The sequence below is a fragment of the Lissotriton helveticus genome, chromosome 1_1 (genome assembly GCF_964261635.1).
Source record: "Lissotriton helveticus chromosome 1_1, aLisHel1.1, whole genome shotgun sequence".
NCBI classification, from domain to species: domain Eukaryota; kingdom Metazoa; phylum Chordata; class Amphibia; order Caudata; family Salamandridae; genus Lissotriton; species Lissotriton helveticus.
The window spans coordinates 1,841,844,293-1,841,863,375 of record NC_136057.1 but is presented as its reverse complement, the minus strand read 5'-3'; the positions used below and the strand labels follow the sequence as shown (position 1 = coordinate 1,841,863,375).

General features: G+C 47.5%; 1 protein-coding gene across 1 annotated transcript in view; it reads left to right on the top strand.

Moving 5' to 3' along the window:
- Nucleotides 1-19,083, top strand: part of ALG14 (ALG14 UDP-N-acetylglucosaminyltransferase subunit) — a 319,292-nt gene that overhangs the window by 55,169 nt on the left and 245,040 nt on the right. The window contains exon 3 of the mRNA XM_078659210.1: nt 10,027-10,149. Coding sequence (XP_078515336.1) covers nt 10,027-10,149 — 123 coding nt within the window. The remainder of the gene's footprint in view (nt 1-10,026; nt 10,150-19,083) is intronic.

Here is a 19,083-nt window from a genome sequence, read left to right as displayed (position 1 = left end):
TATTGCATTGCAAATGCTTCTGTTCATTATTGCAGGGTAGCTAACGTGCTTATTGTTCATACCTTTCTTGTCGATAATTTGGAGAACTAATTATGACCTCGTCGGGACCCAAAGAGCAGTAGCCCAGGTCAAAGGACATAGGAGTAGAAGAGGCTGTTTAAGATGTCGCGAGGACAGTCGGGGTGTGTGATAGAGCATTGGCAGTATATTTGTTAATTTTTTAAGCAAAAAATTAAAAGCATGAAGATTGTAAAAGAATTAAAAAAATTATCCGTGATCTGTTTCACAAACATACCCAACTTGTTTTGGACCATTCGGGCCTATTATGAGAAGAGAATGATTACAAAAGCTTTGGCATGGGGGTGATGAATAGAAACAGACCTCCTAAGAGAGAATTAATAAAAAATAAAAATTGGAATACCTCAATTCAAATATTTCCAAGTAGTTCATTCCAACTCCGTTCTCCGCTAGATGGCGCTCAAGGAGAAGAAACCACTCTTTCTTCAGTGTGTGAACTTGCTAGATACATCTTTCATGCCAGGCTTGCGTATTTATATTTTCTCGATTAGTATATTTTTGTCCCCTGAGTTCTTTCTTGTACACTACTTTTCTAGTTTATTTTCATGTTAAAGTTGCTGTTTAATTCGCTGGGTGGCTTTCTGCTCAAAGTACCTTCACTTTACTCAAAAACTTCCTAGACCCTTCCCTCTTCTATCTCCCGACTATTCCTTTTCAATCCAAGTAACAGACTAACATGTCCACCACTCAAATTAATGTAATATTTCCCTATACTAATTCCCAACTAATCCCATTTGGGTTCCAGAGTAGTGTGCTACCTGCCAAAAAGTGCTTCAATACCTCATCAGGGGTAGAAAGCGCAATATAAATGCAAACCTTTCTCTCTTCTATCCCTCCACCATCGTTCTCAATCTGAATAAGACTAATGTATCCACTGCTCGAATAAATTTAATATTTCACTATACTAATTCATCACTAATCCTTTTGGGTTCTGGAGTACCGTTCCACTCGCCCAAAAAGCACTTTGGCGCCTCGTATGGGGTAGTAAGCGCTATATAAATACAATTACAATTGTCACAGACAGCGATTATATAAAGAAGAACTTTCTGCATATGCAGCAGAGTGCCTGGCATAAAGTGGTTCAATCCCTCGTCGGGTAGTAAGCGCTATATAATGGAATTATATTACTATAGAACTTGATTGTGTTGCTAATAACTTTGGCTACGTTTCACAAATCTCAATGAAACTTTCCAAAGAAGTGCTCTTTTTTTCCTAGTTTGCACATGGAAAGTTTCGGGGTGATTTGCCAAGTGTGTGTGTGTGTGGGGGGGGGGGCCTGAGGAAAAAGGGGGCTCCCAAAACACGTTTTCCCCATTCATTTTGCCATAAGAACTTTATACACAGCTACAGCCTAAACCGCGGAATGGATTTAAACCAAATTTGACATAAAGCTACATCTAGGTCCAGAAAGAGTGCTTTTTGTGCTGTGCAATTGATGCTCAAAAAACGTGTATATTTAGGGACGTGGAGGTTCAGGGGAGCCGAAAGATCTCGAACTTGGCTGCCATCACCTCAACCAGGAAGTGGTGGCATCCATATTGGGGCTTGCTCTTGAGTCCTTAAAAACACAATAAAAAAGGTACAGGGCTGCAGGGTAGGAATACCCTGACTTCCCAGGCCTGGTGGTGGTGTCCCAGAGGGACCCTGCCTGGGTCCAAATGTTTTTTTCTAAAACATTTGCCGCAAATTCACAGAGGATCTGCAACAAAATAATTTTAAAAAAACAATCGCCGTCTCCCGAGATTTTTTTAGGTGAAGTCCCCCATGGTGGACCTCCTCCCGGCGGGAAGAAATGTTTATATTTTGGGGGAGGGGACGCGAGTGGGCCCCCTCCACTTGCCTACTGTGACCCCAGGGACCACATCCTTGGGTCCAGTGCAGTTTTCTGTGGGATGGGGACTTGCGTCCTTCCTCTCCGGGCCGTTACCATCTTCCGGGCCTGACTGGATATGTAAAAAGGTAAGGGATCATGTGTCCCCCCTCCCATAGCCATTAATGGCCCTGGGGACCCCATCTCCAAGGCCAGCTCTCGGGCGATGTCTCGGTGAGCCCACCCCTGGGACATAGCGGTTTCAGGGAAACCTGTGTTTGCTGTCCATTGGTGTGAGCAATTTCAAATCTCCCGCCAAGCTGGAGCAAACATCAAATCCGTTCCCAGTAAGCGGGAGCTTGAAAAATGCTCCTGTCTGCTGGTAGCTGAGTTTAGATCTGTTTCTCTGCCCGCAGGGATGTAGGCAGTGAAATGGATATAAATATCGCTCCCGCAGCATTATTAGCTGCTACCTGCAGGCGGGAGCAGTGGAGGCTCTCGCTGGATCAGGTAGCTGGCTGGGGTTGCAGGGGCCTTGAGTCTCTCCCCACGCCACCGATGACAGTGTGGTGGGTGACCAGGGAGGGAGGGCTGCATGCCCCCCCTTAATTTTCATTAGCGGCCATGGGAGACAGGGTCCCCAGGGCCTATAAAGGTTCTGGGTCAGGGCTGCCTGCCCCCCCTTCATTTATTTTTTAAAACTGCCCTGGGGGATGGGGTCCCTAGATCCTTACAAGGCTCCGGAAAGGAGGCTGCGCGGCCTCCCATCCCTTAAATTTTAATAGTGGCCCAGGAGGAAGGGGACCCCATGAAAAATGAAGGCCCTGGGGGATGGTATCCCCAGGGCCTACGGAGGCTCAGGAGGCTTCGGGAGTCCCCGGCCCTTTAAAATATATATATGGCCCTGGGAGATGGGATCCGTAATGGGCCACAATAGATCCGGTGAGGGGGGACCTACACAGTTCCCCATTCTCTTTAAAAAAAATAAGCCCCATGGTTCTCCAGGGCCAGGCCCTGTGGCTAACCTTTGGCTGTGCTTGGTATGGGGATGGCTGCCTTTGGGGGTTGGCCACAGACCCTGGACACCCCCCCACTGTGCACAGCTAAAGGCATAGTCAACAGATCTCCACGAAATTCCCTCAAAAGTTTGACTAGTTCGCATGGAAAGTTTTATGGTAATCTGTCAAGTGGTGTCCAAGGAAAAAAGAAGGGTCCCAAAATGCTAAATCCACATGGTGCAGAAAAAACTGCTGAACGAAATTACACCAAATTTGGCAGGAAGCTAGAGCATGTGGTTTAGTAGTGTTTGAGAAATTAAGGTTGAAATCATATAGATATCTGGATGGTTGCAAGAGTCCCTCCAACCCAATTATAGAATAGAGTGTTCTGATTGGCCCAGGGAGATTTTATTCCATATGACCAATTCGCTCCAGTGGGACTCCGACTCCCCTTGAAATGAGCGCTCTGATTGTCTGCCAGCAACTTGAGAAAAATGTTTCTGGCAGCTGTTACAGGACTCTGTAAAACATGGAACATGTAAAAAAATAAATATATATATATATATATATATATGGGTGCTGGTAGGGATCCCCTAGGCCCTATTTGGGGGACCCAGAGGGACACTCCTTGGGGACAAAAAGAAAAAAACGACAAAAATTGCTGCTATACTGCCAGAGCTGCTATGTTTTATAAATGAGAGGCAGGCGCCTGGGCCTCCTCCCCGAGCCATCTCATGCACTGGGGAGCCCACCCCCGGGGTTGAAATGATTGAATATGGTGAGGAGGCTGCGTGGTCCCCTCCCCAAGCCATCACATGCCCTGGGGAGCCCATTCTTTCTGCAGAAATTGAATACGGGAGGTCAGACTGCATGCCCCCCGTCCTGAGCTGTTACAGGCCCCAGGAAATTCACCCCTGGGCAGAAATTATTGTATATGGGGAGAGGGGGCCATGTGGCCCTCCTCTCCGAGCTATCCCAGGTCCCGGAGAGCCCAACCCTGGGGCTGAAATGATTGATTATGTAGAGGGGAGGCCCGTGGTCTCTCTCTCTGAGTTGGTCTCTCTCTCTGAGTTATCACAGACCCCAGGGAGTCCATCCCTCTGGGAAGTCTTACTTGGTATGTCCGGGGGAGCCCACCCCAGGGACATAGCGGTTTCCCTGCCCACACTCGCGCAGAAGGGGAATCCTGTTTTTGCTCCTGCTTTGTTGGAGCATTTCTTGATCTTCCACCAAGCGGGAGAAAACACAAAGTCTGCTACCCAGCGGGCAGTAACTTTAAAAATGCTTTTGCCAACTGAGAGCAGCCTTTTGATCTTTTCCCAGCCCACACTGTTGCAGGCAGGAAAATTGATTAAAATATTGCTCCCTCCTGCAGGGAGCAGCATAAGTAGCTACTCCTTGTGGGCGGGAGCAATGCCAGCTCCTGATGCATGCGGGAGGCCTGCTGGGGCTACGGAGTCCATGGGGCTCCCCCTGTGGCCCCCAACACATGTATGGTGGGTGCCCTGGGTGGACACCAGGGCACCCACCTTTAATAATGCAGGTCCCAGGGGATGGGGTTTCTTGGGAAGGGTGCCCCCCTTAAAAAAAAAAAGCCCTGGAGGATGGGTCTATAGGACCCAACAAGGCTTGCGCAGGGGGGAGGCTACATGGCTCCCTTCTCTTTGATTAAAACATTTCCCGGGGATAGTTCTCAGGGCCTAAAATGGCATGGGAAGAGGGCTGTGCTGTTCCTTTCCCCTCCAATTGGAAAAAAAGGTCCTGGAGGATTGGGTCCCCAGTGCCTATTAAGGCTGCGGGGGCACACAGCCCATCCGTCTTTAATAAAGAAAAAGGTTCTAGGTGTTGGAGTCCCCAGGGCGTAAAGAGACTCGAAGAGGGAGGGGGCATGACACTTCCCCTTTTTGTAAGTTTTGGCCCTAGGGTGGGCTCCCTGAGGCCTATAACGGCTTGGAGAGGGGGACCCGTGGCCCACCTGTCCCCACCCCTTTAAAAAAAAAAAAAAAAGCCCTGGGATTCCCTGGGCCTAATACGACTCGGGAAAGAGGGCCATTTGCCCCCCTCCCCTTGAAAATACATAGGGCCCTGGAAATGGGCCCGCAGGGCCTAATGAGGCTTTGGGAAGGGGCAATGTGGTCCTCTCCCCTTAAAGAAAAAATAAACGCCCCTATGGAGCCCTGGGGCCTAATAAGATTCTGGAGTGGGGCCAGTTGGTCCCTTACGATAACTATAACCTGTACCACCAACATGCACAGTCTTGTCATCAGTGAATTCATAGATCTTGTCATGAATGATGTAATATGTGGGGTACTTAGTAGTGCATGGTGGGGGCTAAGTTACTTAAGGGCACGATTTTTAGTTGCTTGAGATAACTATAACTGGTGAATTTCCGTTTTTTTTGTTATAGTTAGGTGAAATGTTTAATGAAAACATAACATTTTAAACAACAACATCACTTTGACCTTTGTTTTTCTCAGTTATTTGTCATTGATTTATTTTAACATTAAGGAATATTTTATCACCATATGGTCCGGGTCCTTCATTCTTAAATTAAGGGGGAGGAGGTTTATTGCCCTGGGGTAGGCTCCCTGGAACACTGTAAAGTATCGCGCCCCGAGGTATGGGGACCACATGCCGGATGCCACCGTAATAAGGTGCTCGTATGGATTCCCCCTCCCTTTTTAGGGCTCGCCTGCTAATGCGCTTGCGCATAGCTGGCGAGCTATATTGTGGCTTAACAAGAGCTTAACCATCTCGGCGATTTGTTGCTGTGCCCGAGAAAAACAAGCTCAATGCGCAAGCACATTGGCAAAAAGCGCGAGCACATCAAAGCCACCAGCCTCCCTCCCACAGGCATCTCAAGCTTCCCCCAACGTGCGCTCGGCCTCAGGCCGGCATTTCTCCTCCCCTAATTATTCACTGCACGGCCGGCTGGCACATCAAAGGCTGCTGCTCCCCGTGCGTCTCGTCACCCTTCCTCCCTTGTAATTATTTACTTCAGGCCGTGTCACCCATATATATATATATATATATATATATATATATATATATATATATATATGAGTTTGTGTGTGTAAATATTGCTGCTTGTACTGCAGATTCTTACATGCAGATGTTTAATTCCTGTATCTTCTTCTACCACTTAGAGAGATTTAACTTCCGTTAATTCTGAACTGTTTTCATGCGCTGGTTGTACTTCAAGGAGGACTCTGGCCAGCCAGTGATGTACATAACCTTCGTTTTTGGAAACATAGCTAACATGCTTTTACCCTCAACCCTCTCTTAACGCTAATGCTTGTTCGTTCCTGTCCATGTTTTGTTTTTAATAATACTCGCTACTAATGGCAGTTGCTCATATAATGCACTGGCCTTATGTCGATCATTCAGGGGCACAAACTATCTCCTATGCATCTTAGAGCCCTCTGTGCCGATTGGCGAGTTGATAGTTTTTGTGCATCGCAAATGTGTAGTGTCATCCATTGAACTTTAAACTGTGAAGTCTCATGCTTCTGAGAAAAGATTGCTGTTGCATGAGATTGCAGATAACCTTCTTCTGACACTCTTTTTCTGATAACTTTATGACCTCTTAGCTTTTATTTTCCTTCCTCTGTGTTACTGTTTCCCAGTGTGAATCAACATTGGATGCTGCATGTTCTGAAGTCTTTCTTTGAGGAATAGTTTCCTGAGTTTGTCCGTAACAATGCACAGGAGATTTGGGATAACAAGCAGAACTGGTATTAAGCTTTCGTTGAGTGTCTGCAGTTTACCTCTGTTTTGTTTTTGCCATTTTTGTCTTTGTTAAAATATTTTCGCTTGCAGGTATTGTAGAACTCTGAAATGTCATGCCACCACTTATTTTAATTGAAAGCCAATTGACTTATAATCCACATAGCGCAAGCCTCTTTGTTTTTAGACAAACATACTTAAGTCAAATGTTTTTGTACTGCCATCCTCCTCCTTTGTAGCGTAATCTACTTATGTGTTCACACTTGTGTAAGTCTCAGTGTCCTGAGAATAATCTCTACATATGGTAGTCGTGTACAAAAACTTTAAATGGAAGACTGTGCCTTTCAGTACGATGTCTTTGTACCAGTCACCGTTTCATGTACTATGCCACTCCTGTTGACAGAGGACATCCATAAGCCTGCAGTGTTAATAATTTCTATGAGGAAACGGGAAGGCTAGAACAAAGATGTACATCAGTGATAAATCCAAAGTTAAGAATTCATAGTGAGTTTTTTAAATGTTACTTTAAGTTGACAGTTACCAATCCTTAATAAAAATTAAAAAAATAATGCCATAAGGCAGCAACCCTACCATAAACTTCACCCTGAAGCAGTGCTTACAAAGCTTTGAAAAACCAGAACCCAACTTTTAGACCGAAAAACTTTCGTGACTCACCTAGCTTTAATGGATAAAATAAATAAATAAATTATTTAAGTATTAATTATTTAAAAAAATTAAAAGCCATTGTTATTTGTAATATCAATACATCTAAGTCACGTAAATACAAAACATGTTGCATTACAAATTCTATAGGTGTCACATTTGCGAAAGTTAAAACTATTGGCATTGTAAATGACAAAGCTATTAATTTAGCTATTTTAAAAAATAACACATACATTTAAAAAAAAAAAACATTTATAAGAACAATAGCTCAAACTTTCCTAATGCGAGCCCTATTGCATTTCCAATGCTTGTTTAGGGTGAAGCCTACTAGACCGCGCAGCAGTCTGGTAGTGAAAAGACTTGGAGACATTCTGAAAGCTTCACTGGGAATGCAATCCGCCTATTTCTTGCTATTGGCTTTGTGGTTTGATTCTCTCATTTGCTTGCTTTCTGTTTCCTGGATTTATTTGTTTTCGGCTGTTCAGCATGTCTTTCTCCCTCTCCTGGAGCATAGCCTGTTTACCATTGCTCCTTGTATTCTTTCACGAGCATCACGTTCGGTAAACTTGCTTTACATTTTGGTTTTATCTTGTCACGTTTGCTGTGCATTCAAAGACAAAGGTCAAATGTCAGGCTCTGTCTTATGAGGAATTTTGTTTACTTTTCTTTCACTGGCTTCGAAGAGAGAGGATTTATGTGATAATCTTGCTAGATACTGGGAGTGAGAGAAGAAAGGTTTTTCTCTAGTGCACAACAAAATTTAAATGCCTGTAAATGAACTGTGCAAATATTTCAGAATTAGGAAAGCACAAATAAAGCACTTTTTGTAATTCTGAAGTGTGGTGGCAACAGATATTTTTATACGATCAAAACAAATCCATACTTTAACCCCTTGCATGCGTGCGTTGGCCAACGGCCGTCGCAAGCACTACCTCGGTAGTGCTGCGCATGTCTGTCGGTCGACGCGGCCCTGCCCACCTAATAGAACTCCCGCACCTCGGCAGAATTTGCGCCGCTGTAACGAAGTTAGGTGAAGCAACTTCCGCATGTTTACTATGTACTTTTATCAGTAAAACTGTATGTGCAAATGTAATGGTCATTTCAATTTAAAATGTGTTGTCAGTAATGTCCGTGCTGTACCACACCATGCATAATCCGCTCTACGACACGTTCTTTCTTTACGTCACTTCATTCTGTGACACTCTACTCTATAAAATTCCGATCCACACCACTCCACTCTATCCCACTTTGACACTCCATGACACCCCACTCTACGACACTCCACTCTAAGACACTCAACTCCACAAAACACCAGGACACAACATTCCACTCTATACCACTCGGCACCACTCTACTCTACTCTACTCCACACTATGCCACTTTATGCCACTTCACTCTAGGCCTCTCAACGACACTCCAAAACACTGTACCCCGCTCCACTGTACACCACTACTCTCTACGCCATTCTACTATATGCTATTCCATTCTAAAACACTCCACTCTACGACACCCCTCTTCACTCTACAACACTGTTCCATTGTCACTTCATGCCTCTCAACTTCACTCCTCAGCACTTTACTATCGACACTCCATGCCACTCTACAACCCACCACTCTATACCCCTCCACCGTACGACTCTCCACTGCCCTCAGTGCCATTCCACTCTGACACGCCACTCTGATACGCCACCCTAAGATACTCCACAACACTCTACTCCTCTCTACACCACTTTACTCCTCTCTATGCTGGTCTCCTCCACCACTCTACTGCACACCACTCCACTGTATGGTACTCTGAAATTCCACTCTACTCCACGCCCCATTACTCCACAGCACACCACTCTGACACTCCAATACACTCTGACATTCTACTCCAATACTACACTCTGTGGCACTCCACTGTACTGCAAACTATGCCACCCCACAGTACTTCACTCTATGCCACCCCACTCTACAGCACTGTATGCCTCTCTACTAAACTCTACTCCACTCTATACTGTGACACTATACAATTCCCTCTATGCCACCTAATGCCACTTACTCCACTCTAGACACTTCACTCCACTCTACAACACTCTGCTCCACTCTTCACCATGGCACTGTAGGCCACTCTGAAACTTCTCTCTAATGACACTCTACCACTCCACTCTATTCTTCTCTATTACCCTTTATGCTATGACACTCCACAACACTCTACTCCACATCATTCCACTGTGCGCCACTCTATTCCACTCCAGTCTGACCCTCTATGCCACTCCACTCTACGCCCCTCTACTCTGACACTTTACTCCACTATACATCACTCCACACCACTCCACGACACTTTATTCCACTATATGACACTTTACTCCATTTCACTCTATGCCACTTCACACTCTGCCATTTGACTGTACGCCACTTAACTCTGACACTGTTACTCCCCTCTATGCTACTTCATTCTACTCCACTCTACACGATACTACTCCCCTCTATGCTACTCCACTCTACTACCATACTGTACACCACTCTGACACTTCACTCTGACACTCTAGGCCACTCAACGTCACTCCACTACACCTCTCTACATGCCTTCGCCCTATGACCCTTCACTCTATGCCCCTTGGCTCTACGCCCCACCAAACTACACCACAACACTCTACTCCTCTCCTTACCACTCCACTCTACGCCCCTCCACTGTACTCCACTTTTTTTGTTCCTGGGGCCCAATGAGCCAATGTGTTCTAACAATATTTTTTCTTGCGTTGTCTTGCAGTATTCTATTCATCGCATTCCGAGGAGTCGCGAGGTTCTTCAGTCATGGAGCTCCTCTGTGGTGACCACCCTACATGCCATGTTCTACTCTCTTCTTCTAACTTTTAAGCTGAGGCCAGATGTGGTAAGTACTTTTTTAATGTCGTCCGATTTGAAAGAGTTTACAGTGTGATTCTTACTCCAAATGAGAACAGCACTAAGCCTGCTGGAGAATTCGGTGCAGAGTGGACAATTTCATTACATCTACAGGTTTTCTATATTATGCTATTTCTCTATCTAAATTAATTTGCCTTTTTATTGTTAGTTTTTGATTCTAGTTAAGGCTGCAATTTCATGGGGCGTTCTGGAGCTCCACACAAATGTGAAAGAATAAAAAAAATTACATTAAAGATCTGAAAGAAACACGTAGTGATAGATTCCTTACCTTAGAATTACCCCCAGGCGTCAGACTGGATCCGGAATTTTTTTTGTCAGCAGTACCCCTGTGCGTTCGTAGGCGTCGTCGCGCGGCTCCGCATGCGTAGTTGGTGCCGGGAGGATGTCGCTGGAGCTACCGAGACTTGCCCATGTGCGCTGACGTCAGTTCTTTCTTTTTCCACGCCAGCAAGCACAATCCGGGAAGAGCAAGAACCCCCAGTCATTTTTTGACAGAGCTTTTTCGAGGCCTTTTACCAATATTTTTTAGAGTTGACCGATTCCTGGTGTCGTAGGGATGCCTGGTTTTAAGAACTGCGGGGACTGTCACCGCATGATGTCGGTGACGGACCCGCACAACGTGTGTCTCTACTGCCTGGGCGCGACCAAGACTCCAAGTCGTGCCCTGACTGCCGGGCCATGGCGCCGAAGACTTTGCGGGAGCGGTCTCGAAAGTTGCTGGAAGTCGGGCAGTCGACTCTGCACCGCTCAAGGTCCCGGTCCCGTGGGAGGTCGAGGGACTGGTCGCGGAGCCGGCGCCATCGTTCCTCTGAATCTAAGTCTTCGCACTCTGGGTCAGGTAAGCCGAAGCATTCCAAAAAGAAGTTTAAGAAGCACCGTCGCTCTTTGACTTCCCCTCGCCCGTTGCACGACTTGGCTGAGGGTCGAGTGGTGCCACCCCCTCGGCTCCGGCGGAGCCTGCGATGTTGCCCCCGGCCTACCCTCCCTATCTGGGTCCGTCGACGATGCCTGCTCAGGTGCAAGAGTTTCTTGCTGCCATGGACCGACTCTTTGGGCCGTCTGGCCCCGCCGGCGCACCTGGGCATCCTGTTCTCCTGACGCCGATGGATTCGGCCCGGTGTCTCCGTCTGCTTCGGCCCCGGTGCCGCCGTCAGTTTCGGCCCCAGCGCCGCAGGACCCCCCTGGATCCGGGCTCGGATCCTAGCCAACACTGGTTGTCCTGATAACACCTCCACCGGTGTCGACCCCACCTCCGGCACCACCTTCGACATCATCCGGTACTACAACCGACGTCATCCCGGGTTTCAGCCCTGAACCAGACACGGCGCCGATGGGGGCCTTTCTACCCCTACGTCCGTCCTCCTTATTTTCAGCATGTTACACAGACTTCAGAAGGGAGGGGAGGACTGGGAGGGGTCTGAGGACCCTCTCGCACAACAGTGTGGTGATTATCCTGACTGGGTAGAGGATTTGGGGGATGCCTGTGGTCTCGACACCTCGCCTGACCTTGGCATGCTGTCTCCTCCTTCCGAGGCTATGGAGGAGGGAGCAAGTTATGCAGTGGGGTTGCGTAGGGCGGCGTTAGCTCCCCATCTCGAACTCCCTACAGTGGCCATCAGGACTAACCTCCTGACTGAAGTGCTTCAACCGGCGGCAACCTCTTCGGAGCCCTTGCTGCCTTTTAATGATGCACTGTCTGACGTTCTTTTGAGCACTTGGTCCAGGCCCAACACAGGAGCTCCTGTGGACAGGAACTCCGGGCCAACCCCCTCTTTCTCTCCCAACACCCCGCCAATGAGAGCTTGGTTGTCCAAGCCTCTGCATCCCAGAGCGCATTCCCTTCCGTACCTCCGGATAGGGAATCCAAGAAGCTGGAGCAGCTTGGCAAGAAGCGGTTTTCATCTGTCAGCTTAGGGCTGCGGTCGGTGAACACCGCATGCCTCTTGCGCCGTTACTCCCACTCTGTCCATAGGAGACCCAGTACTCGCCCAAGCTATTGCTGCTAGGAGGGACGCAGCTAAGTTCACAATTCGTTGATTCCGCCGATTCGCTGGGCAGGGTGATTTCCACGACGGTGGCATTTCGGCGCCACACCAGGCTGAGGGCAACTGACTTCTCAGGGGATGTCCAGAACACTCTGATGGACATGCCCTTTGATGCCATCTGCCTCTTTGGCAAAAAGGCAGATAGTGCGTTGGAGCGCTTTAAAGACTCCGAGGCTACGGCCAAGTCCTTGGGCCTGTCGGCCACTCCCCCTCCTCTGCTTTCTGCTTTTTGCTCCTTTCCTGGCCAAGGCAGGGGTGCCCCAACACATTAGTTCCAGAGCCACAGGCCTACGCAGCAACAACCTCAGCACGGCTGCGGACATGGGAACCGCCGAGGCGGTTCTGGGGGCCAGCGGGCAGGTCAGTCCGCCTCCACCCCCGCAGCATCCACTTCAAACCCTTCCTAGTCCGACCTTACAGGCCCATCAAACGCCAGTGGGCAACAGAATACGCCATCACCCCCCCCTTCACTGGCACAACATCATTTCAGACAGGTGGGTGCTGCAGATAGTCCGAAGGGGCTACTCCCTCCCCTTCGAGACTACCCCTCCAGCCATGCCACCTCGGTACCACATCATGTCAGGGGACCACCTTGCGCTTCTACAGCAGGAAGTCACAGCCCTCTTGGCCAAGGGGGCCATCGAGCGTGTTCCTGGGACAGAAGTAGGTCTTGATTGCTATTCCCACTACTTTCTGGTCCCCAGGAAGGACAAGGGCCTGCATCCTATCTTGGACCTCAGTGGCGTCAACGGCTTCCTCCGGAAGGAGAAGTTCAAGATGTTGACGCTTGCTCAGGTGTTGTCTGCTTTCGACCCTGGCGACTGGCTGGTGGCTTGGACTTGTAAGTAGCTTATTTCCACATTCCCTCCCCGCCAGCCCACCGGCGTTACCTGCGGTTCACGGTAGGCCACGAGCATTTTCAGTTTACTGTGCTCCCCTTCGGCCTTACCAGCGCCCCTCAGGTGTTCATGAAAGTGATGGCGATGGTCTCAGCTCATCTGGGCAGATCGGGAGTTCCAGTCTTCCCCTACCTCGACGACTGGTTGTTGAAGGCGGGCTCGCCCCAGGCAGTCGTCTCCCACCTCCAGACTACGGCCGACCTTCTGCACTTGATGGGGTTTTCAATCGACATGCCGAAGTCGCACCTGATTCACTCTCAGACGCTCCTCTTCATTGGAGCGCTTCTGGACTCACCGCAGTTTCAGGTTTATCCTCCCGAGCAGCGAGTCCGGGATATTCAGGCTATGATTCTGATCTTTTAGCCTCTATCCCGGGTTTATGTCAGGATGACCCTTCGGCTACTGGGCCTGATGGCCTCCTGCATCCTGCTGGTGGATAATGCCAGATGGCATATGCGGGCTCTGCAGTGGGACTTGAAGTTCCAGTGGGCACAGCATCAGGGCAACCTGTCCGATCATGTCCAGATCTCGGAGGGCACTGCATGACAATTGCAGTGGTGGCCCACGAATCGTGATTGGGTCAGTGGCAGATCCCTCTCCCTTCCCGAACCGGAGCACACAGTGGTGACGGACACGTTCCTCCTGGGATGGGGCGGCCACATGGGAGAGGCGGAGATCAGAGGCCTCTGATCTTCGGCGGAGTCCCGACTCCATATCAACCTTCTGGAGCTTCGTGCGATCCGACTTGCACTGAAGGCATTCCTTCCCTCTGTCATCGGGAGAGTAGTGCAGTTGTTCACAGACAACACCACTGCCATGTGGTACTGCAACAAACGGGGCGGGGTGGGGTCGGGGACCCTATGTCAGGAGGCTCTGTGCCTCTGGACATGGCTGGAACATCAGGGCATTTCCCTGGTGGTTCAACGCCTGGCAGGTTCTCTGAACGCCAGGGCGGACAAACTCAGCCGCCGGTGCATGATGGATCACAAATGGCATCTGAACTCAGGCGTGGGGAGAGCCTTGGTTAGATCTATTCGCCACCAAAGAAAACGTGCAGTGTCATCAGTTCTGCGCATTGGAATTTCCAAGGCAGTACTCGCTAGGTGACACTTTTCGTCACAAGTGGAGTTGCGGTTTACTATACGCCTTTCCGCCTATACCACTTCTGCTCAGAGTGCTGAAGAAGTTCAAGCACGACCGGGCCCAAGTCATTCTTGTGGCTCCGGACTGGGCTCGAAGAGTATGGTATCCCGAGCTACTCAGCATGGCGATCGACCCCCTGCTCCGTCTGCCTCTTCGGTAGAATCTTTTGTCGCAGCAGCAGGGGAGGGTTCTCCACCCGAACCTGTCCAGCCTCCACCTCCTTGTGTGGAGATTGATCGGCGGCAGTTGACGTCTTTTGACCTGCCTCCCAAAGTTTGTGATGTCATCTTGGCAGCCAGGCGTCCCTCCACTAAAATGGTATACGCCTGCAGGTGGAATACATTTGTGACATGGTGCACAGCTAAGGCTGTGGATCCCTTTTCTGCCCCTCTTTCAGAGGTCTTCCTCTTTCTACTTTCTTTGGCCCCACAGGGCTCTGCTCTGGGCACTATCAAGGGCTATCTCTCGACCATTTCTGCCTTTTTATGGCTTCCAGATCAGCCTTCCCTTTTCAAGTCCCCTGTTGTAAATAGATTCTTAAAAGGCATTACTCATCTTTTCCCTCCTGTTCCTTTCATAATGCCTCAGTGGGTCTTGAACCTAGTTCTGACTTATCTGATGTGGAATCCCTTTGAGCCACTTCACAACTGTCCTCTTCGTCTTCTCACTTTAAAGACTGCTTTCCTGGTGGCCATCACCTCTGCCAGAAGGGTGAGTGAGCTCCAGGCTCTTTCTCCTAAGCCTCCATTTCTCTCAGTCCATCCGGACAAAGTTGTTCTGCGGACTTGTCCATCTTTTCTGCCAAAGGTTGTCACTGCCTTTCACATCGGGTAGACCATCACTGTGCCCACCTTCTTTCTGCCTCCGCATCCCTCTAAAGAGGAAGATAGGCTCCACCGTCTGGACCCAAAATGTGCGCTCTCTTTCTATCTGAACCGCACACAACAGCTCCGGGTGTATAACCAGCTCTTTGTTGGCTACGTGGGCGCCAAGAAAGGTTGGGCCATGCACAAGCGGACCATCTCTCGGTGGGTTGTTCTGTGCATTAAGGCTTGTTATTCTTTGGCTAAAAAGGAGCCTCCGGTGGGGCTATGCGCCCATTCTACCAGGGCGACGGCAGCCACTACTGCTTTGGGACGGGGAGTTCCCTTGCATGACATCTGTCAGGGAGCTACGTGGGCTTCGCTGCACACGTTTACCAAGCATTACTGCCTGGACAGCCAAGTCAGGAGAGACGGCTTCTTTGGCTGTTCTGTTCTCCAGGACTTTCTGGTGTGATCTTGGTTCGCAGACCCACCACCGGGGCTGGTATTGCTGGGGTATCTATTCTAAGGTAAGGAATCTATCACTACGTGTTTCTTTCAGATGCACAAGTTACTTACCTTCGGTAGCGATATATCTGTAAGAAACATTAGTAGTGATAGATTGCTTACCGTTCCACCCATCCTCCCTGTTCTGGGAACTGATTTTTAAGGTTAAGGTCATCCCTTTCAGGGCCCTAGTTTGATGGCACCAGTGGTCAGTTTCTTGCATGGCTCTGCGTTCCTGGCGCGAAAACTCTTGTGCAGAACTGATGTCAGCTCACGTGGGCGTGTCTAAGTAGCTCCAGCGACATCATCCCGGCGGCAACGACGCACGCAGAGCCGCACGACAATGCCTACCGACACGCAGGGGTACTGCTGATGAAAAACTTTTTGGATCCAGTCTGATACCTGGGGGTAATTCTGAGGTAAGGAATCTATCACTACTAATGTTTCTTACAGATATATCGTTACCAAAGGTAAGTAACTTGTGCTTTTTTTCAAAAGGAAAAAAGCGGGAAAAGGAAAACGACTGACACTCCAAGGTTGCACACCACTACAAACAAGAGCGGGCAAAGAGTGAACATACTGCAGATATGAATGAATGCGAAATCACACTCGGGTCACACAGAAGAGATCACTCAAGGCAATAAGACCCACTAAATTAAAATGGTACTTCAGCTACAGATATCAAACCACCTGTCACAACCTCCACCAGTAACCATTCACTAAAAGGAAACAGTAAAATGCAATGGAATAACGTCATAAACGGGCTGAATCACATTAAAAAAGCCTCTCAAAGGTGAGATACCGACAACCGCTCCTCTCTCACAAACAGGCACCATCTACTTTCACAGAATACAGAGACCACCCAAACGGAAAGGGGAAACATTTCGAAACCGTTGTGATGTGCAGTGGGAACCCAGGGGCCTAACAAAACCCAAGACTGAGTACCCAGCTTCCTGCGATCCAAAACATGTTTCAAGGCATCCCTAGTTTTTACTCCAGCTATTCCCCAGTAGCACCCTTATTAACTGCAGCTGTTAGCATCTTTTTATAAGCTGTTTTGCATAGGCACAGTAAAATCTTATAGGAAATAGTAAGTTGAAACATGCTCTGTACTAATTATACACACAACCTCTGGACTATATACTTATGCACAATTATAACGTTTTAAAACTCCCTGAGGTTTTAATCTCCTGATAATTAATCATGTTTAAGCTGTTTCTGTGTTAATTGATTACTTTAAGGAATTAAATTAAATTAAATGTGCATTTATTGAGATTTTAATGTTGTACAGATAGGGAAATACGTTTTAAACCGACTTGGGCATATGCAATTTTATTCATTAATGTGCCTATTTTTTTTAGACATTTTATTGTATTATTGTACGTACACTTTGGTGGTACATAGTAATCGAAATAAAGCATTCTACTAACTGCAGCTGTGTTCCTCCTGCTCCAGTTGTGGCCACCACTAGCTCCACCCAGGGCCTCCAACATCCTTGGTTGTGGTAAGGAAAAGACAAAGTGTGCATCCTAAGAAGCCATTCAGCTATTAAAGGCACATTGTCACCATTTATACTTGGCTACATTTTAGCACACCTAAGCAATGATACAAAATGGAGTTTATTACATTAGAGGTACAAGAGATTAAAGGAAACTACTTGCATTCAGCAAATAATATCCAAAATGTTATTCAGCAGCAATTACTGATTGGTAATATTTTATTAGATTATTCCTGTCACCGAGTCAGATTTTAACAAGGATGCAATGGCCAATGGCAAAGTGCAAATACCCTGTAGAAGGGCAGGGTTCACCAGTGGTGGTCCTGGAGGCCTGGATCCATGCCAGCTTTTTAGAATATCCACATGTAGATAAATGTAGTTGTCTTAAAAATTGCGTATAGATCTGGCTGTCCAGGACTGACATTGGAGAACCCTTTACTAGGGCATGGATAGCTTTTTACGCTTCATTTCATTAGTATAGTTCCTGGAGCAATACATTAAACCTTGTAAAGGAATAACAAGATGTCTTCTTTAATTTTAGTGTTTGATGAGTACGGTAATCTACTCACTCTTTGTCCTTGATAGAGACAAATGAGAGAAGGTGGCTATCAAGTGAATTGGGTTGTGCAGAGCACAGCCCAATTTTCAAGGAATAAATATTAAACATGCATACATTTTTCCCTTTCCCTCTTAAGTAAATTTGTTTTTCAAGTAGTGAGAGGTAGGATCCACATCAGTGAACAGCGAAAACATTCTCAAACAACCACCTGCAGTCTGGCAGGATACATCACACCAGTCTGGGCGCCTACGACAGCAAAGGCTTTCCTCAGTCACTGCATGTGTTTCCTTTTGACAACAGTTGCCGGATTGGGATCAGGGAAAAAAAGAAGGAATCCACTGGCGCTAGTACAGCAACTCTCTTCTCTTGGTTTCCCATTTTAACACTGTTTCACACTGTGTTACATTATGCAGCATCTGTTGTAGTGTGCCAGGACCTTCATTGTTGTCTCATTTGGCCCTCTTGAGAAACATTGCATCCTTTTTCAGCTTTCAGCTGGTGACCCTCACATGGGTTCACCTCCTCTCTCAAGAAGTCCTCTTGACTCTTCAGACTTTTTTCTTTTTTGGTCTCCCGACAGCCCATCAGCTTGAGGTTAAACCACTCTCCTACAGTTTTGAAGCTTACAAAACGTGTCCACCAATTGGGTAATTAAAGTTTTAGCAAAGTTTTTGGATGTTGGGCAAAGTTGTGGTAGTATCACTAGAGCATAAATCAATGGCACTGCCTTCCAGGGACTCTTGCCAATAGGAAAGAGAGACTGACAAAGGAAAGATAAAGCGGGCATTTTTCAAGAAGGGGCTATCCACATTTAGTCCTGGAATATATCTGGAGCAAAAAAGCTCCTCAAAGAGGGCCTTCCTCTTCACGAGTAGGACACCTGTGATATAATTGCCTTACAGGCTCCATGGGCATTGGAACAACTCCCCATAGTTGGTTTTACCCACTATACAGTTGTGGCAGAAAAATGTAAACAATACGGCCGAGCAAAAGGTGGTTTGGCAAGTCTATATATTATTAGCTTTAAATATCACAACAGAACAGCTGAAATCTACAGGTCCTAGTATTCAACCTATTAAACTTATGTATCATCGTTTGTGAACAAAGACATCAGTAATATTGATTAACTATTACACACAACCAACGGCACCCCAAAAAAAAAAGATAACAACGGCCTACTAATTAAAACCATCTCAGACTTACGATGTGCTGACCCAGCTTGGAACATAGTTTTGACCGTAGGTTTTAATGCAACCTTACTAGTCACCAGATGAAGAGGAAATCCTGTCAGATGACAAAAAATGTTTGTAGCGTAAAGCAACAGCTTCCAAACAGGATGATTCGTCCTGACCATATTGGTCAACCGCTTGTAACAGCACTTGAATATGAGGGTATGCAATTGATCAACTGAAGACCTGAAGAAGATAATCTGCCTAAATACACGTATC